Source organism: Magnolia sinica, chromosome 12, assembly GCF_029962835.1.
Source record: "Magnolia sinica isolate HGM2019 chromosome 12, MsV1, whole genome shotgun sequence".
Taxonomy (NCBI): Eukaryota; Viridiplantae; Streptophyta; class Magnoliopsida; order Magnoliales; family Magnoliaceae; genus Magnolia; species Magnolia sinica.
The window spans coordinates 10031838-10052333 of record NC_080584.1 but is presented as its reverse complement, the minus strand read 5'-3'; the positions used below and the strand labels follow the sequence as shown (position 1 = coordinate 10052333).

At 40.6% G+C, this 20496-nt stretch overlaps 1 protein-coding gene across 1 annotated transcript in view; it reads right to left on the bottom strand.

Moving 5' to 3' along the window:
- Window positions 1–20496, bottom strand: part of LOC131219919 (uncharacterized) — a 96343-nt gene that overhangs the window by 69222 nt on the left and 6625 nt on the right. Inside the window, exons 3-16 of the mRNA XM_058214905.1 lie at window positions 18672–18743; window positions 17620–17691; window positions 16382–16453; window positions 15514–15585; window positions 13944–14015; window positions 13748–13819; window positions 13171–13242; window positions 13009–13080; window positions 12827–12898; window positions 12399–12470; window positions 2433–2498; window positions 1828–1890; window positions 858–902; window positions 623–687 (exon numbers count right to left, since the gene is read on the bottom strand). Coding sequence (XP_058070888.1) covers window positions 623–687; window positions 858–902; window positions 1828–1890; window positions 2433–2498; window positions 12399–12470; window positions 12827–12898; window positions 13009–13080; window positions 13171–13242; window positions 13748–13819; window positions 13944–14015; window positions 15514–15585; window positions 16382–16453; window positions 17620–17691; window positions 18672–18743 — 959 coding nt within the window. The remainder of the gene's footprint in view (window positions 1–622; window positions 688–857; window positions 903–1827; window positions 1891–2432; window positions 2499–12398; window positions 12471–12826; window positions 12899–13008; window positions 13081–13170; window positions 13243–13747; window positions 13820–13943; window positions 14016–15513; window positions 15586–16381; window positions 16454–17619; window positions 17692–18671; window positions 18744–20496) is intronic.

Genomic DNA, 20496 nt, shown 5'->3' with positions numbered 1-20496 from the left:
TTAATTTCGTTTGTAGAGGTTTCTTGTTCCCACAGGATTGTATAGGGTGGCCCATCTACATGCACATGTGCCCATGTGGCACATACGTGTGAGACCCAAGCCATCCATCAGGAGAGTCGCACCATGTTAATGCCCTGACCTAAAATCCAGGCTGGTCCACTCATCAAGTGAGCCACGACACCAGAAGAAAATCATGGAGGACGAGCATTTCTGCCCATCCATTTGTTTCTTGATCTGCAGCTCACCGGATTTGAGGATCAGCCTGGTTTACTGGAAGGCACATCTAAATGGTGGGATATAACTGATGGATGGCATGGATCTTGCACCCATGGGCCACATTGGCACCTGTGGTGGGGTGTATGTGGGCTGCCCACTGCCATATGATAGAAAAGTGGAAATAGACTATTTATAATGTCCTCCCATACCATTCATATTCTAGGGTCCGCTAAAAAATTCAATTCAGTTGCTTTCAGGTTGGACCTGAAAGAAATGTAATTGTGATCGACTGCTGCTTCCTCATTATGGATATTAGCATAAAAAATTGCAAACTTTTTGCAATTCAATTCATGCATGCATCCAAACACAGCCAAATGCAAATGGAAGAGGAGAAGAGATGGCTTACAGATTGGAGGATCCCGATTGCACGGAAAGTTCCGCTGAAGACAATTCAATCCTGAAGGCAAAGCACTGAATGCCAGAGAATCAAACACTTAATGCAACTAAAAGAATATGACAATTTCTTATGTAACAAAGATGCACAACCAATTCAGGGAATATCGTGTCCTTAGTTACGACAGTTAATTGAACATGCTTTTGTTTTGTCAAAAGAGTGGAGCAGCATCACCAATGAATAATACCTGTTATTAGAACTATCAATGACGAAGTTGTTGGCGACCAAATTCCTGAAACGGGAGACAATTCAAAAGGAGCTTGCAGTCCATGTTATTACATCGTCGAGAGTACATTGAAGAGAACTGCTGATGTGATAGATTAAAGAGGCGGCGTGCAGATGTGTGAGAGATCCATGCCACTCATTAGGTGGGGACCACTGCAGGGCATGCCCCATCCTAGGAATCTAGTGTGGACCGCACAAGGACGTTGGACACATAGCATTTACTGTCTTTCCCCAACGGACTTTTTTGCTCATACACATGCAGCCTGTAGGATGCGTGGACCAGCCTGATTATTTCCCATGGCATGTTCAAGGTGGGACACACCTGATGGATGGCCCTGATGTGTTTGATCTTTCATACACGTGCTATGTTCACATGCTGGGAATCACTTGGCACTTTCTAGATTGAATATTGGTACCCCAAGTTATACTGCAACTTCCATGTGCTTGATTACAAAGCGCATAGATAAAACTAGTCACAGTTGTGGTGTGTTTGAAATGGGTAATCACTGGTCAGAATATAAATCCAAAACCATATTTATATATCACGAAAAAGAAATAAAGAAGGCTGTTGTCCATCCAACTGCAATAATGAGGAAGTGAGCTTCAAATTGCAATAATTACTAGTTTGGATGAAGTGGAAATGACTAAATTGTATCTACCTACCTCAATACGCATGATAAGGAAGTGAGTTTCAAATTGCAACTGTGTTACTTTCAAGTTGGACTTGAAAGGAACTTACCTGCGAATTGTGGACTACTTGTTCTCAATACTAAGTTTACTACAATTTGGTTATATGATATCTACTCTATTAAACTAAGTATCGCATGTCAATTCAATGGTACATCAATGCAGCCTTAATGGTATAATGAACTATTTTGTAGCTAGAGAAATGAAGAGGAAAATAGCAAGCCTTGTGCTTCTTTCGGACATACAGTTGTAAGCCTTGTGTGATCCAAGATGGAAAGCTTCCTGATAATTGATTGTAGGACAAATCTCTGCCGACACAACATATAAACAAACGAATTCATCAAACGAGATCAACACCAACCAAAAACACTAGATATTAGAGCCTTTTCCTAGATACCAAATGGTATTCATGTTAAAGAATGACAAAAAATAAAATAAAATAAAAATTAAAAAAATTAAAAAAAATCAATGGACTTTTGCAGAAGAGAACAATGAAAGAGACAAATAAAAATGCAACTACAGATAATTTCTAAGTCTGTGGTTGGTTCGACTATCAAATTGAATTGGAATAATTAGTCCAATAGAAAGGAAATGACCACATTGCAGTTACATTAGCAAGCATATTAGGAAGTCTCCCTCAAATTGCAAATTAATTCCTTTCTGTCCAACTTGAAAGAAAGTTGCAATTTGGGGTCCCTCAATGTGACTACTACAAACAGTAATGGTTTGATTATTTTCACTTCATGGAGCTAATTATTTAAATTCAATTCAACGATGAATCCAAATGCGTCCAAGTGAGGAAAATGCAATTTAAACTATGAATTCGATACAAAAAGGTCAAATAACATACATGCTGACAAGTGATGAGCTTTTACTGGAAGGAAGGCTACCAGACAAGCTATTGTTTCCAAGAAACCTGCAGATTGAGATGGATTAAAAAAAAAACACAAAATGCATACACCAAATAACACTTAAAGAGGCTGGATCCAATACAAAGGTTTCTATGTTAAGCTTAACAAATCAATGTTGTTCCTTAATTGCCCTTCCATAAAGCATGGTTGGTCTTATAGCCATCCTATAAAATTTCCCTTTAAATGGTACATGATGATCACGTAAACTCCAAACGCACGTTTATTTCACCCAAGTTGAATTCTATGGGCAATCCTTCTCAATCTCTCCACCACCATTAATTATTGACCCAACATTTCAAAAGTGGTCATTTTGGGAAACTTCTTGGTCAAGAACCTTAACTAAATCCTACTTTTCACTCCTATTGTTAATAAAGTTGAACTCCATATACTCTATTTTATTCCGGCTCTCCCTCGCCTTGTCTATCAAAACTATGTCATTTGCAAACAAAATACACCATGGGATCTCTTCTAGCAAATGCCTCATTAACTCATCCAGAGCTACTGTGAAAAGGTATGGGCTTAATTCCAACCCTTTGTGCAAGCTTACACTAATCAAGAACTCACCTATCTCTCCACCAATGGTCCTCACGTGTTACCGCTCCCTTATACGTATCTTTAATAATGTCAATATATCCTCTTGAAACTCTTTTCTTACCAAACACCCACCAAATTAACTCTCTAGGGACCCTAATATATAGTTTCTATAAGTCAATAAAATTCATGTGTAGATCCTCCCTCCTCTCCCTATAATTCTCCATCAATTGTCTTACCATGAAAATAGTTTCAATGGTAGACCTCCTATGCATGAAACCAAACTGATTTTCTAATGCATTTCTTGTTGGGGGCCGTTACACAAAACCTTAGGATCTAGCCTCCCAAAAACACCAGAATTATGGGATGATAAAGCAATGAAATAAATCAAAGCATAAACCACACGACACGAGATTTTTACGTGGAAAACCCTCAAAGAGGTAAAAACCACGGGATCTCGTTCAAATCAACAATCCACTATGAAGTAGAACATTACAACCAATCAAAAGCACACACCGCTTGGATCAAACCTTCTTCACTCACGCAGGAATGAATAAACAATAAAAGAATAAAGAAAATGGAGAGATATCACCGATCACGAGGACGTAGAAGCATTGAGATGTTGATTGCACAGTAAATCACCTCTACGACCATAACTCTTCCTTCCACAAGCTTCTTCTTTCTCTTTTCTCTCTCTCTCTCTCTCACACCTTTGATAGCCCTAAACCCTTTAGTAAACGCTTGCAAAGCTTTAGGAAACTCTTTTGCATTACCTAGAAAAGCCCTAGGAACCCTTATTTATAGTTTAGGCAACTCCCTTTCGCACCTCTTGCGAAACCGCCTCAGATTTCTGCAATCTGCACAAAATCTGGACTCGAATCTGCATAACCGCGACTGGTCGAGCAGAGTCCTCGACCAGTCGAGCACCTCCCTCGACTAGTCGAGCACCTCGGAGGAATTAATTTAATTGGTCGTTGGACTTTGAGTCGAGCCTCACTCGACTGGTTGAGCGCCACCCTCGACCGGTCGTGCGCCACCCTTGACCAGTCGTGTAGCCACACTTGACTGGTCGAGTAGCGCGATGAAACACTCCAATTTTCAACCTGCTGCAATATCTCTCCTCTGAACTGAAGAAGAAAACCCCATCACTCCCCCTTTCTGACTCATGAGGAGTTCACCTTCTTCAAGCCAGCCAGATTTCTACAAACCTCAAACTTGCCCTTGAGCAATGCCTTGGTCATCATGTCTGACCCATTGTCGTCCATGTGGACCTTCTCAAGCTATAACACCTTATGTTCCAAAGTATCCCTGATCCAGTGATACTGAATCTTTATGTGCTTCGACTTGGAGTGCTGACTTGGATTCTTGCTCAAGTATATAGCAATTTGACTATCGTAATAGACCACGTGCTGCTCCTGCTTCAGGCTAAGTTCCTATAGTAACTTCTTCATCCAAAGCATCTCTTTACATGCCTCTGTGACTGCAATGTACTCGGCCTTTGTCGTCGACAATGCTACGACCTTCCGTAGCTTGCTCTGTCAAGAGACCGCTCCCCCTGCAAACGTGAACATGAACCCCAATGTAGACTTTCTGAAATCTATGTCGCCTGCTATATCTGCATCTGTGTAGCCCTCTAACACAAGTTTTCCATCACCATAGCATATGCTCAACCTGGATGAGCCTCTTAGATACCTCAGTATCCACTTCACCACTGCCCAATGCACTTTGCCAGGATTGGCAAGATACCGACTAACAATACCAACCGCATATGCTATGTCTGGGTGCATACACACCATAACATACATCAAACTTCCTACTGCTGACGCTTAGGGTATCTTCTGCATCTTGTCCACCTCTGCCTTCGTCTTAGAACACTGCATGTTGCTTAATCTGAAGTGATCATCCAGTGGAGTACTGACCGGCTTCGCTGCATTCATATTGAACAACTATAGAACTTTCTCAATATACCGCTCTTGTGACAACCAAAGCTTCCTTCTGCTTCTGTCACAGGTTATCTCCATTCCTAGGATCTGCTTAACTGGGCCCAAGTCTTTCATCGCGAACAACTTGCCCAACTCCTATTTCAGCCTGTCAATCTTCTTAATGGCTTTTCCCATGATGAGCATGTCATCAACGTATAATAGCGGAACTAAGAAATCATCATCTGAGAACTTACGCGTGAACAAACAGTGGTCCGACTCCGTTCTGTCATATCTATGTTTTAATGTAAACGAGTTGAACTTCTTGTACCATTGCCATGGAGCTTGTTTCAGCCTATACAAGCTCTTCCTCAGCCTACACACCATATGCTCTTTGCCCTTGACTTCGAACCCTCTAGTTGGTGCATATAGATCTCTTCTTCCAGGTCACCATGGAGAAATGCAGTTTTAACATCTAACTGCTCTATCTCCAGATCCATGCTAGCCACTAACCCAAGCAGTACCCATATGGATGTCATCTTCACCACTGGTGAGAATATCTCCTCGAATTCTATACCTTTCCTCTGACCAAACTCTTTTACCACAAGTCTAGCCTTGAACCTCGTCTATGAATTCTTCTGTTCAATCTTGTTTCTAAACACCCACTTGTTGCTCAGAGCTTTCTTGCCCGTAGGCAATTTCACTATATCATAAGTGTGGTTTTTATGCAAGGATTCCATCTCCTCTTGCATAGCTTTCAACCACTCCCCTTTATGCTCGTCGACTAGATCCTCAGAATAATCTGCTGCCTCTCCCCCATCGGTGAGCATAATGTACTCGTGCGGCGAGTACCTCTTGGACGACTGTCTGTCCCCAGATGACCTCCTCACCTGTGGCTCAACAGGTGGATTAGGTGAGAGCTACTCCCCCGGTCCATCTTCTGTATGAACTCCCCTGTCCTTTGCACCTTACTGTACTCCCCTGTCATCAGGCACCATGGGAGGAATAACCGGATCCATATCCTCTAGCTCACCTGAACTAGGCAGGTTCTTCTCTGGCTTATCAATGTCTTCTATATACTGATCTTCAAAGAATACCACATCTCTGCTCTTGATGAGCTTCTTCTCAGTCGGATCTCATAATCTGTAACTGAACTTTTCATTACCGTACCCCAAGAACACACATTGCCTGATCTTCATATCGAGCTTGGACCTCTCGTCCTTTAGTACGTGAACGGATGCCCTGCATCCAAACACCCTGAGATGACTGTACGATGGATCTTGTCCAGTCCATACCTTCTCAGGTACTTCTCCATTCAACGGGGCTGATGGAGACCTGTTTATCAAATACACTGCCGTGTGCATTGCTTCTCCCCAGAACGTCTTGGGCAATTTCGCATGGGATAACATACATCTAATTCTCTCTACAATGGTGCGATTCATTCGCTCAGCCACACCATTATGCTGGAGGGTCTTGGGAACCGTCTGTTCATGTCGTATACATAGGGACTTATAATACTCATGGAAGTCACCAATGTATTCACCACCATTGTTAGTGCGGATGCACTTCAATGATCTACCTGTCTCTCTCTCAACCATAGCATGAAACAATTTAAACACACCAAAGACCTCGTCCTTGGATTTCAAAGCATAAACCCAAACCCTCCTAGATGCATCATTTATAACAGTGATAAAATACAATGCCCCGCCCAAGGTTTTTGTCCTCATAGGATCATAAACATCAGAATAAACCAAATCTAATGCATGCACTTTATTAACATGAGAAGTAAATTTAACAAATGAAACTCTATGCTGTTTTCCTAATAAATAATCAATACAAGTTTTGAGAGGTATACATGTCATGTCTAGAAGGAGCCGCTTCCTCGCTAGTACCTGAAGCCATTTTTCGCTCATGTGGCCTAGACGCCTGTGCCACATGTCAATAGCTGAATCTTCCGCTGCGTTCAACCCACCCTTGCATACACTGACACTTGCCTTGTAAATGGTGTAACACCTCTTTCCTCTGGCTGTGATCAACGAACCTTTGATGAGCTTCCAGCGCTCACCAGCAAAACGGCTTTCATAGCCTTCATCATCCAACCTTCTCATTGACATCAAGTTGAGGCGAAGGTTTGGAATGTGCCTCACATCTCTGAGAACCAATGTGCAGCCCACATCAGTCTTCACATAAATATCACTGACCTCTATGATCTTCGATATGCCAGAATTTTCCATCTTCATGGTCCTAAAGTCACCTAACTTGTAGCTTGTGAAGAAGTCCCTACGTGAAGTCGCATAAAACGAGACTCCCGAGTCTATCACCCAGTCGGTGTCCTGACTCGTAGCCGTGAGACAAACATCATGATCTGCTAAAAGAATAACTAACGTCGCTATCTGAAGCGACCACAGTGGAATCTGATTCATCTTCCTTCTCCTTTCCTTTTCCTTTCTTGTCGTTCTTCTTATTACGACATTCATGCTTGTAGTGGCCCTTCTTGCCACAATTCCAGCATTCAACATCCTTCCTGGTACTCGACTTACCTCTTGATTTATCTCGGGCCTTCTTGCCATTCCTATTCTTTCCTCTCCCTCGTTCTTGTGTCACAAGGGCCTCTTGCTGAGTAGACCCCTAAGACTTCCTCCTTGTCTCCTCATTGAAGAGATAGCTAGTTACTTGTTCCATGGACACCTTTCCGTCTGGCGCGGAGTGAGTTAGAGACACCACCAATGTCTCCCAACTATCAGGTAATGAACTAAGCAATAGTAAGGCCCGTGGTTCATCGTCCAAGACCATCTTCATAGAGGAGAGCTAGTTCAATATATTGCCGACTTCATTCATGTGCTCAGCCACAGAACCACCATCTTTGAACTTGAGATTCACAAGTCGTCTTATCAGAAAAATTTTATTGCCGGCTGTCTTCCTCTCATACAACCCTTGCAATTTTAGCCATAGGCTAGCGGCTGAGGTCTCCATAGACACATGGTGGAATACGGAATCGTCCAACCATTGTCAAATAAACCCCACCGCCTTCCAGTCCAAGTTCTTCCAATCATCATCTGTCATATCCTTTGTTTTTGCTGATATGCCTAAGATTGGAGCATACAAGTCCTTGTAATAGAGCAAGTCCTCCATCTTAGCCTTCCATATGGTCCGGTTAGAACCATTGAGACTGATCATCCTTGATGAGCCACCTTCCATAATTCAAACCAATCCCACTCCGTTCAACAAACCAATAGCCTTGATACCACTTTGTTGGGGGCCGTTACACAAAACCTTAGGATCTAGCCTCCCAAAAACACCAGAATTACAGGATAATAAAGCAATGAAATAAATCAAAGCATAAACTACACGACACGAGATTTTTATATGGAAAACCCTCAAAGAGGTAAAAACCACGGGACCTCGTCCAGATCAACAATCCACTATGAAGTAGAACATTATAACCAATTACAAGCACACACCGCTTGGATCAAACCTTCTTCACTCACGCAAGAGTGGATAAACAATAAGAGAATAAAGAAAACGAAGAGATCTCACCGATCATGAGGACGTAGAAGCACTGAGATATTGATTGCACAGTAGATCACTTCTACAAGCATAACCCTTCCTTCCACAAGCTTCCTCTCTCTCTCTCTCTCTCTCTCTCTCTCTCTCTCTCTCTCTCTCACACCTTTGATAGCCTTAAACCCTTTAGCAAACCCTTGCAAAGCTTTAGGAAACTCTCTTGCATTACCTAGAAAAGCCCTAGGAATCCCTATTTATAGTTTAAGCAACTCCCTTTCGCACCTCTTGCGAAACTGCCTCAAATTTTCACAATCTACACAAAATCCGGACTCAAATCTACGTAACCTCGACTGGTCGAGCAGAGTCCTCGACCGGTCGAGCACCTCCCTCGGCTGGTCGAGCACCTCGGAGGAATTAATTCAATTAGTCGCTGGACTTTGAGTCGAGCCTCACTCGACTAGTCGAGCGCCACCCTCGACTGGTCGTGTAGCCACACTCGACTAGTCAAGCAGCGCGGTGAAACACTCCGATTTTCAACCTGTTGCACTATCTCTCCTCTAAACTGAAGAGGAAAACCCCATCATTTCTCTCATGCATTAGTCTCTGCTCAATCACTCTCTCCCACAGTTGGTTTTCTAATTCATTTCTATCATGCCATAGTCTTTACTCAATCATATGTGTATGTGCGTGAATTTGTCTTTATTTGTGTGCATGTGTATATGTTTTCATATCCTTTGTTGGAGTACCATGTGTACATATATATGAATAATATGAGGGTTGGATGCATATAACAATACAACCATTGCCCTAGCCATCTTTTTCTCTTCTCTTTCTACACCTCCTCTTCCACTCCTATTGATTTCTTCTCCAATCTACTTCAACTTGGTATCAAAGCAAGGACTCATCTTGCCGTTCTATTCATACATGCCATATTTTGCTGACGTCAACTACCGTACAACTGATGTTAACATTTGTACTATTCATTCAACCATGTAGCAAATGAAGTGTATGGTTTAATAGATCTTGATTTTAGAAGATTTATTTTTTGGAACTTTCTAGCAAGATTAAAGTGAGTTTTAAGGCTCCCAAGGTATTTTTCTAAAACTATTCATTTTATTGAGAATTCGTGAAAGCAAACCCCAAATTCGGATCACACAACAATAAGCAAACGCAAACAAAGCATACACAAGTACACATGATTTTAACGTGGACAAACCCTTGTGGGAAAAAAACCCATGGCACAAAGTGACAACAATCACTATGAAAGCAAAAGGTACAAGAGATAGAAGAGATGGAAGCACTTACAATTTTGGAAAACCCTCGTGTTCTCCTCTCAAAACCTTAGAAACGTATTAGCCCTCCTTACAATACTCAAATCCCGCAATTACACCCATATATATAGTACAACACCTGGAATAGGAAACAATTCACGCAATTACACAAAACTGTACATGTCATCGATCTGAGTATCGATCAATCGACATCAGCATGAGAGTAAGCATTGCAACCAAATACTCGCAACCCTGAGTCATCAACATCATGACCATTCCACACTTCTTCTACAATTTTACAACCAATCTGTGTAGACAAAGACCGATTCACTAAGAAACAAACCGTGTCAATAGCCTCGGTCCATAGCTCCTTACCTAACCCAACATTGCTTAACATGCTTTGGGCTCTTTCCAAGAGAGTTTGATTCATTCGTTCCACCACACCATTCTGCTCTGATGTGTGTTTGACTATGTTATGTTGTACGATCTCCTCATATTTACGAAATTGGTTGAAATCCTTCGAAGTGAATTCTCCATCGTTGTGCGTCATTAATACTTTTAACTTTTGCCCTGAGTGTTTTTCTACCATTGCCTTCCACACTTTGAAGGTGGCAAAAATGTCTGATTTATACTTTATGAAGTATACCCACACCTTTCTAGAGTGGTCATCTTTGACTGATACAAAGAACGATGAATCCCCTCTACAAACTACGGGCGACGGCCGCCATACATCAGAATGCACATAATCTAAAACACCCTTATTAGCATGTTTTCCCGGCCTAAAAGATAACCTTGATTGTTTGCCAAATATACAATGCTCACATATATCTAAATCAATGCTTTTAAATGCAGAAATCAAGCAACAATCATAAAGTACCATCATACCGTCCTCGCTTATGTGGCCTAGATGTGCATACCACAAACGTGCCGACATGGACTCCGCTACAGACGTTGCAACTCCACCCGATATGGTATTCCCGATCAACTTGTAAAGGTTATAGCTCCGTTGTGCCTTCATCAATATGAGTATCCCCTTGAAACTTTCAAGACACGATCATAACCGGTGAATTTGCACTCAAGTGCATCGAGAGCTCCCAAGGATATCAGATTCTTCCTCAGCTCAGGAACGTGTCTCACATCTGTTAAATATGCTCTGTTCCATCAAACATCATAATGCGCATCGTTTTGATTCCAACAACCTTACAAGCAAAGTCGTTTTCCATAAATATTTGTCCACCATCGCACTCACTATAACTAGTGAACCAATCCTGCTGAAAAGTAATGTAGTATGAAGCCCCCGAATCCAAAATCCACCCATTGCTAAGATATCCGGATTTGGATGTGATCAGAATGTTAAAACCCTCCACCTCTTCATTGGATTCCGTTGTGTTGGCCTCCTTTGGTGCTTCATCTGATTTTTTCCCTTTCTGGGCCTTAGGATTTCGACACTCCTTCTTCATATGCCCTTGTCTTCCACAGTTCTAGCACTTCATCTTTCCCTTGTCCATAGACTTGGACCACAATCGCGAGTTAGCCTTCTCCCGCTCAGAATTTCTTCCCCTACCTACCAACACATCCATAGAGGAACTTACACCGTTGTCCTTCTTTCTCAACACCCTCAACTGAAGGGCTGAGATGACAGTCTCAACATCAATAGTCTCTCTACCATGGCACAGTGTTTACAAAGCTATCATAAGACTCTGGAAGAGATTTCAACAGAATTAAAGCTTGATCTTCATCGCCAATCTTCACATCGACACTCATCAATTTGCAAATGAACTGATTAAACGTGTTGATGTGATCATTAAGATCCAACCCTTCCACCATCTTCATATTATATATGTACTTTCTCAAGTACAAGCTATCTAGCTTCTTCCAAAGTCCTGTGGTGGTCTTTTGATCAAGAACATTGTAAAGGACGCCATCTGTCAAACATAGTTGGTAGACGTAGACATAGTTGGTTGAGGTTTTCACCCTCTCATCCAATTCTTCCTAGTCTTCAATGTTCGTAGACGTAGGACACTTCTCTACACCAAGGAGTGCATGTTGTAGCTCTTGTTGAACTAGACGGCCTCTCTTCATCACCTTTCATAGCTTGAGTTATTTTTATCCTTTAAGCCTACTTGCAGTTGCAACGCATATTTACTAATAACATTGATTATCTCCTCTCCTAACCCAAATTTTATTAATAAAATCCTGCCAATTATTCTCTTAACATCTACAACTATATCCTTTAAAACTTCATCTACCACCATCCCTACCCCCATTTCTATCTATGCTTGACTCCTTTCCTATATACCAAACTTTATATCCATCAATTTCTCTAATTTTGGCTCCTTTCCATTTGGTCTCCTAAACATAAGCTATGTTAACTCTTCTTCATTTCATTGTATCTGCTAACCCGTTACTCGTCAATGTTTCTATATTATGTGGCAAGACGAATCCTATTCTCATGGACTAGCTTCTTTACCTATGCACATCCAGAAGGTTGTGGGAACCCTGCCTACTTCCATGTGATGAATGGATTGGATGTCATTAAAACGTCGCAATGGGCCGCATATGTCTATTTGCACATTCAGCTTAATTTAGAAACATTCATATTTGATCCAAACTCAAGTTAAAAATCATATGCTAGGACCAAAATGAAAATGACATGAATAGAAGAGTGTTTGGCTCTTACAAGTAACGAAGTGAAGTCAAATTGAAGAGAGAAATTGGAATTTCACCAGTTAAATTGTTGAAGCTCAAATCCCTGAAAATGTAAAACGAAGAAATAATTTAACAACAGAAAAAACAAAATACAAACTGACTAATGTGGTAGCACTGGAAGCAAGTAGCTGCCCACCAAATAGGGATATTAACAGACCAAGATAGCTTGTTGAGGGTTTTTGGACCCAACTGGACTTGGGTCTCATTTTTAGGCCGATGGACAGGCCTGGGCCTACTTTCAGGACCAGGGAATAAATGGACTGGGCCTGCTCCCATAGTATGCAGGTCTTTCTGTTCTGGCTCAGCCTCAGGCCATACCCAGACCTGTTGATGGCTCTCATGGGTGGACCTGGACTAATCACTCAGCAAATATAGGAGATTGTGTTGTGAACAACTTACAGGTGCTGTAGTGATTGATACTCGCCAATGTCAGATGGAATGGCATCCGAAATCCCATTATTTCTCAAGATTCTACACAAAAACACAGAATTCAATTGTATCAAAACAACAAGAACAGCAACGGCAGCAGCAGCAGCAGCAACAAACAAGAACAAATATAGATTGGTATGCTGATCACTTACAAGGTGGTTAAGTTCTTCATGTTCTTAATCAATGCCAACGACGAGGTCCCATTCGTTATGTCGCTAATTCGCCTATGTGACCATTAGATAGTCAATTAAACAACAAAAATAAAAGAAAAATTATAGTTAAATTGGAAATGACTAAGCAATGCAAATACTCACAGATCGATTAGGGATGTTAAATTAGAAAAACTTGATGGTATCAGACCTTGAAAAGCATTCCCTTGAAACCTCCTACATTAGCATTCATGGGTTAAAATTCTCTACAATGATCAAATGGGCCAGTCGCAGGCCTGATTTGTAGGCCCAGTTATCTCATGGTTCAAAATATCATCCAATACTGAGTCGACTCTGGCTTGGTATCAGTGAGAAGAGAATGGGCGACTGGGTTGAGTCACTCTCCAAAACCTGACTGAGTAAGAACGAGTCGGGGAAAGTTGTACCTATTTTAGTCTCTGGGTAAGTTGCACTCATGACTGGTAGGGCCAGAGCATGAATTTCAGGTCTGGAAATAAAATGGCCGAAGCCAGACCCCATCTGACAACACATCTATTATGACTATTGCTGGTAAAAGAAGGGGCCATGGCCAGGCCAAACTTTTAAGACCGTGTGATAGATGAACCAAACCTTGTCATAATGTCGAGCCCCAACATATAGTGGTTTGACTGCAGCCTTAAGACGGAGAATAAAAAAGATTAAATTGACAGAGGAAAGAGCAAATCTCAGTATATTAACTTACAGAGATTTAAGCTTAGTCCAGCTCCCTATGAAGTTGGGTATCGAGCCATTTAACTCATTATCAGAGGCCCACCTGAGATTGCAACATGCTTTACAGTTTTAAAAAAAAAAATAATCAAATTTAAGATAGTTTCATTGCTTAGAAGAAAATTAAAAGTGAGAGAGAGAGAGAGAGAGAGAGAGAGAGAGAGAGTTACACTGTCTGCAAGTTTACTAGATTGGCAAATGTTGAAGGAATCGCACCGCTGACACCGGAACTGTCTATGTAACTGTCCAAGTAAAAAAGTTTGCAATCAGATGGTGGGGGCCACCCATATTTATCTAGTTTTCGTAGCCAATATTTTTGGATGGTTCTTTTACTATATTCCTGGTGAAATCAAGGACATTGTGGAATCAACTTTCAGTGGGCCTTGGTGTTTGATCACTGGAAGATCATGATCTGTCTGAGATCATTCTGCTGCATATCATTCGTTTTTGTTTGTGATGCCCAGCAGTGTTTGAAGTATCAGTATCGCTACAAGTTTCGATGGCCAAGGATACAGAAACAATATCGATATCACCAATAATATCGCCGATAACCAGAAATGTGGGGAAACGTTGAAAAAACAGTGGAATTTTTCAGTGAAACTACAGGAGATGCTAAAATACACATATTTACATATTTAATAATCATAAAGTTGCAAAAGAATGCATACATAATATGTTTCCATTTAATGGGGGCCTAAAAGCATGTGATGTTGTAAGAAATTAGTCCAACCATCTCATCTATATCCTTCCAACCTTCCATCCATTGATATTTCATAATATCGACAACACATGATATTTTGCCAAGAAATCGACAATAACTGGAAAGGAAACAAAAGATTGTGGTTTCGATATTGCCCATGTTGCGATAATGATAACATCACGATATTATCAATAATATCGTCTACAAATTGAACACTGCATACAACAATGCGCTCATAAAAAAAATTTAAAATGGAAATATTTTTAATAAACATATTTTTCTCAATATCAATACATTGGCGAGATCATCGACATATCATTGTTATAGTGACGATACAAGCGACACCTAGAATTTACACAATTGAAAATATTGATGATACATTAGCGATATTAATACATTGGCAAGACAAGCGACACTTGGAATTTGCATAGTAAAAAGATATTGACAATACATTTGCAATCTCGATACATTGATGATCCGTAATGATACATCGTCGATACCTGGAATTTTTTATGCTACCGGTGCTATCGATATCGCTACCGGTGTCATCGGTATCGCCAAGCTGGAGATAAAGATAATATTGGAGATATTTCGATAATATCAGGGATACTTCAAACAATGATGCCCAGACACTAGATAAGGCATTGGAAGTAATCATGCCATAAACTGGTTATGGGCCCATGCACAATGAAACAAAACAGCTTGCATAACTTCAATTGGTGGGCCACTCAAGTGAAACACCCATATTGAATTAGAGATGCATCATAAAGATAAAATAATTATTACTACTCAGCACCTAGCAGCCATGGTCTAAAAGACAGGCTGGGTCACTCGTCAGGTGGGCCATACTGAACAAGTAGACTGCCTAAAAAAAACTTGCTTTAACAGGCTGTAAACCTTTTACACCATGGCCCATATGACGAGTGGAGCAACCTGATTTTTGGGCCTGGGCATCCGCACTGGGCAACCAACCTGATGGATGGCTTGGATGTATACTCATGTAGATGGGCTAGGTATCAAAGATATGATAAATAACTTACAGTTTTTTCAGAGTCACCAAATCCCCCATCTTTGAAGGGAGTGGCCCATTGAAACTATTTGAGCTAATGCTCCTGCAACAGAATCCAAATCAAAATAATTCAAGAAAAATGATAAATTCAATGTCCAATGACTAGACACATGCCACATGGACTCATGATGATTGGTCAAGTACTCACTTGCAAGGGCACTTTGGGGATATCAGCAGGCAGGAATAGGCCCCATGTCGGTAGTCAGTTTAGGTCTGGGTTGGGTCCATGTGATGGACTGCTTAAAATCAGTTTGAACCAGGTCAGGTCTGGTTAGTTTTAATAGTAGATTTATATATTTAGCATTTGTTGATTATTCTAGCAAAAGAAGTGAAGTTTCCTTAGCCACACGTGAACCCGTTTACACACCAACCCCTTCTCAAAGTGGCACATTTGCGTGCAATCTAATCCATCCAGCGGATGGGCTCAACCATGCAAATGCTCTTATTTATCCCGAACCCAACTCAAAACCTAGATCCAAAGACCTGCTAGGTACTCGGCGGGTACACAAAACCCAAATAGGATCTTGGTTCAGGTCTTCAATAACTAGACCCCAACTGGAAAGGATATGGACCAGGCATGATCCGAACCAGCCCTATCAGGAACAATGACAAGTTGGTAGGCGCCGTAGCGTTGGGTCCAGAATGTTGGTCCACATGTGACACCCCATCTGATCAAGATCGGACGACTATAACAATCCCTTGCACCAAAAAATAGTGTCAGTGATTACAGTAGATCATTGAACAACTCCATACTGTAATCATAGCCAAAATTCATCTTAAATTAATTTAAAATCACATAATTAATTTAATCATGTACTAAGGAATTAAGGATATCTTACAATGATATAAGATTTTGAAGGTTTCCAAGTTCATTTGGGATGCTTCCAGACAATGCATTGATACCAAGGTTCCTAATTCAAAACCAAAACCAAAAAAAAAAAGATGAATGTAAATGTAAACACATAGATCTCTAAATGAATGAATTAGAAATGAGTTTGCTTAGCTAAGTATTGATTTGGGCCCATACATCATGTGTAGCTCAATGGACCCCACATATTGAGATGGTTGGATTTTTGGGCCTATACATCATGTGTCACTCAATGGGTCCCACATATTGAGATGGTTGGATTTTTAGGCCCCCTTTTCTTGATGGGGCATGACCCAATAATCGCACTGAAAGGGTGATCCTGACCATTTTGCAGAGAAGAACATTGGCAGTTGAAAGTTGCCCTATCAATGGTTCATATCCATTCGTCAATATTGATGGACGAGAATTATCGGCTCAGTGTTAGTTGCAGATTTTGGCCCATCCATAACAATGTGAAGCATGGGGACCATTCTGATTATCCATCCACATTATGGATTACACTGTGGATGGTCCATCGTCTGCATTATTGGCCTTCAAATGGAGGTTTAAAATAAATAAAGAGACATGATCTGGTGGGCTCAGTGCATGGTAATCAATCTGAACTGTCCATCTGGTTCAGTCAACACTTTGTCCACCACTCCGAAAACCCACATCAATCCAATGCTCCTCGGCATCCATGACTAGACCCTGTCCTCTGAGAACAATCTTGTCCATCCATTTTTGCATGCCACTGACTTTACGGTTTGGATAATGCAATCAGTATGATTTTTTCAAGGAAGCTTATGAAGAGGGGACTGAATCTAATGGACAGTCTAGATAGGTGATGAGGATGCTAGCAAGTCCAAATGCAACTAGGTGCATGGAAACATTTCCATACGGTTAGCTCACTAGATCATTCCTCTAAAATAAAAATGGTCATCCAACAACATGCAATGATTAAAGGCCCATTGATCAGATGGCCAGCATCAGTGTAATTATGTACCAATGGGGCATCCATGGTTGTGGCCACCGAATGGACAATCTAGATGCAATGACTGTAAGACCACATGCAGAGTGGTTTTGAGCATAATCCCCAACAACACATTATCATGAGTATCATTGCCAACGAATACATCATGCTCATGATCATCAATATCATGACCATCATCTACATTATGATCATTGCCGAACTAATTTTAATTACATGTTAGATGATGTTACGTAACTTACAGGTATTGCATGGATGTTAAATCGCCAATAAATGAAGGTAAGGCACCAGTTAAGTAATTTCGACCCAAATTCCTGCAAATATAGACCAAACACTGAACTTAGTAGTAGACTAGAAGTATTGAAGCAGCAAAGATGGGCCACACATACCAAGTGGTCCCAATTTCCCATCAGGAGGGGCCCCACAGATGGGCTATCTTCCCAAATCACATCGATCAAATCATCCCGACCATTCAAAATAAAGGACTCCAATGTGGTTGTTAGCATATTTTTCTTTCAACTACCCCTTTAGTGGCCTTTGATCGAATGGACATGATCATAAGATTGGTGCACTTTCTGACAGCAGCCTACCTGATGGATGTTTCAGATTTTGTGCCTTCTCGTTCCATTGCTTCTCTGAAACAATGGGCCAGACTGGGCCTAAGCCCATGATCCCAAGCCCATATCATTTATTTTATGGGCACTGACCTATAGGTCTGACAGCTATGCCAAGGCCTGACCCATAACACCACTAACAGGTAAATGTCCGGCTCTGATCAGGCATCAACATAAATAATTGGTGAGTCTACCTTGGCATGCAGCATCCTCTATCCCGAAAAAGCTTCACGTGTTTAGGACATCTGAGCCATGTAAATGGTGGACCCGATATTGAAGATCACTTGTCTAAAAAAGTAGGCTGATCCACACATTAGATGGATCATATGTGTACAGTGAGTCAGACCATTGGCCATCTTTTGATTTCAATGGTGTATCCAGCTTGCTAAATAGAGCAGTCTGCCTGGTGAGCAGATTGACTGGATTTCCTCACCACAGGACCTTCATGGTGGGGTCCAAAGTTTACATGATGTCCAATACAAATGATACATTTATTTGTTGGCTGAAGTAGACCCAAGCTTGCAGGCCCAAAAGTTAACCCAAGCCCAACCCACAATAGAATGGGCTTGAAAATCAGATGGGCCAGCTGAAATTGTAACCCCCATATGCTCAAAAGACCCCTATGCAGAAAGGGGTGTTTTGTTCATGTACTGATTATTCTAAGGAGGAGAAATCCATACAGATTGGTGAGATGCGACAGATACCGAAGCGCATACGGGATTGAGCCTCTTGCATTCAAAGCATAAACTTTCCTGAAGGGTAAAAAATAAAAAGAATGAATTTATCAGTATTCTAAAACTAGTAACTTAGACTCGACTCAGTCGACAAATTAGTCAAGACTTGGATGAGTTGGCCCTATGGCTTGGCCAAGTCTAGTATTATATATATATATATATATATATCAGTGTTTTAAATAGCGGTAGCATGATGTGTAGCGCTCAGCCCTTTATAGCGTGTAGCGTAAATACGTAGCGTGTAGTGTGAGCTACACGATACTTCTATTTTTTAATTTAAAAATAGGACAAATAATAGATAGTGAAAAAAAAAAAAAGGAAAAAAATATATATAAAAATGCATAAAAGATTATTCATTTTTATCAATTATAAGCATATTTAAAAAAGTTATTAGTTATCATTTATCAAAAGCCAATTCACATATAAAAGCCAAATCAAATAATTATCACATCAACAACTTTCTAAGCAAACCACTTTAATTAATAATGTCTAATTGAAACCACAAGTCACAATTATGAAAAGAAATAAAAATCCCATATGTTAAAAGTATCAAGTATAATACAAGTGTCATATTCCTCAATATTAGAAACAAAGAAAACGTGAAAATAATAATAATAAAATAAAATAGTAAAAAAAAATACGTTGTAGCTTACGCTACGGACGCTATGTAGCTGTAGCATACGCTACGACCCCTATAGCGTATACTATAGGGGATTTACGCTATTTGGGACGCTACGTAGCGCTACGGCCACGAAACACTAATACACACACACACACACACATACACACGCACACACACACACAATGACAACAAGGTGTCCCTGCTTCTTTTTAGGGCAAGACTAATCCTGCTGATGCACACAATCACCCACAAACCATGTGCATCAAGTAATCTCGGAGAGGGAGAATCGAATATGCGTATGTGGAGAGCAAACCCACAACACTCACCATTCACCTAAACCCCGTACAGGTCCAAGCCTACTAAATTTGACATAGTCTAATTTATCTTGAGAAAATTTTTAAAATGTCTTTTAATTGCATAGGAGTGTAAGGCTCTTAAGATGAATCAACCCATTGCCAAGCACGAGGCTCCTTACGAATGTCAACGTGTGAGCCTGGGGTCAGCTTTGCCCGGATAATGAACTGTTCGGCCGTCCTATTCCAAATTTTCATTTTTCCTAGACCGAGCCTGACCCATTGACATCCCTAAGACTTCTACTGATAAGAAATATTTGACCCAATAAACATATTGTGCACTGTATCCAATGTGATACTCATAATTTATAGTGAAACACAACAATGATAAACTTATAAACAGAAACAATATTTGATAGATTCTCAACCGTTTCATAGGTTGCAAGTGAATTAGTCTATTATAAAGCATCAGTGAAAGTTGGAGATGATACCATAGATGATGTATGGTCTATTATGAAGATTAAAACCTAGTTTGAAACAAAGTGCCTTATTCAAAACGTGTTTTGGCCCCATAACAGACCATTACAGGGCCCCTTCTATCCATAACACGTACCTGTTACGTGGCTGATTTTTTATACCTTGAAAATAAAATCCCACTAGATGACATTTGCTATGAAATAGATATCATGTTAATTTTTAGTTCAAAAAGATCTACAAAATCTTCCTCATGATGTAGGAAATATAACATGTTCATAGAAATGATTGAAGTTTGTAACATGCGATCGACTAAGATATTGTCAAGTAACTTGAAGATATAACAGAAAGAGTGCTACTAGTTTGACTGTTAATGAATACA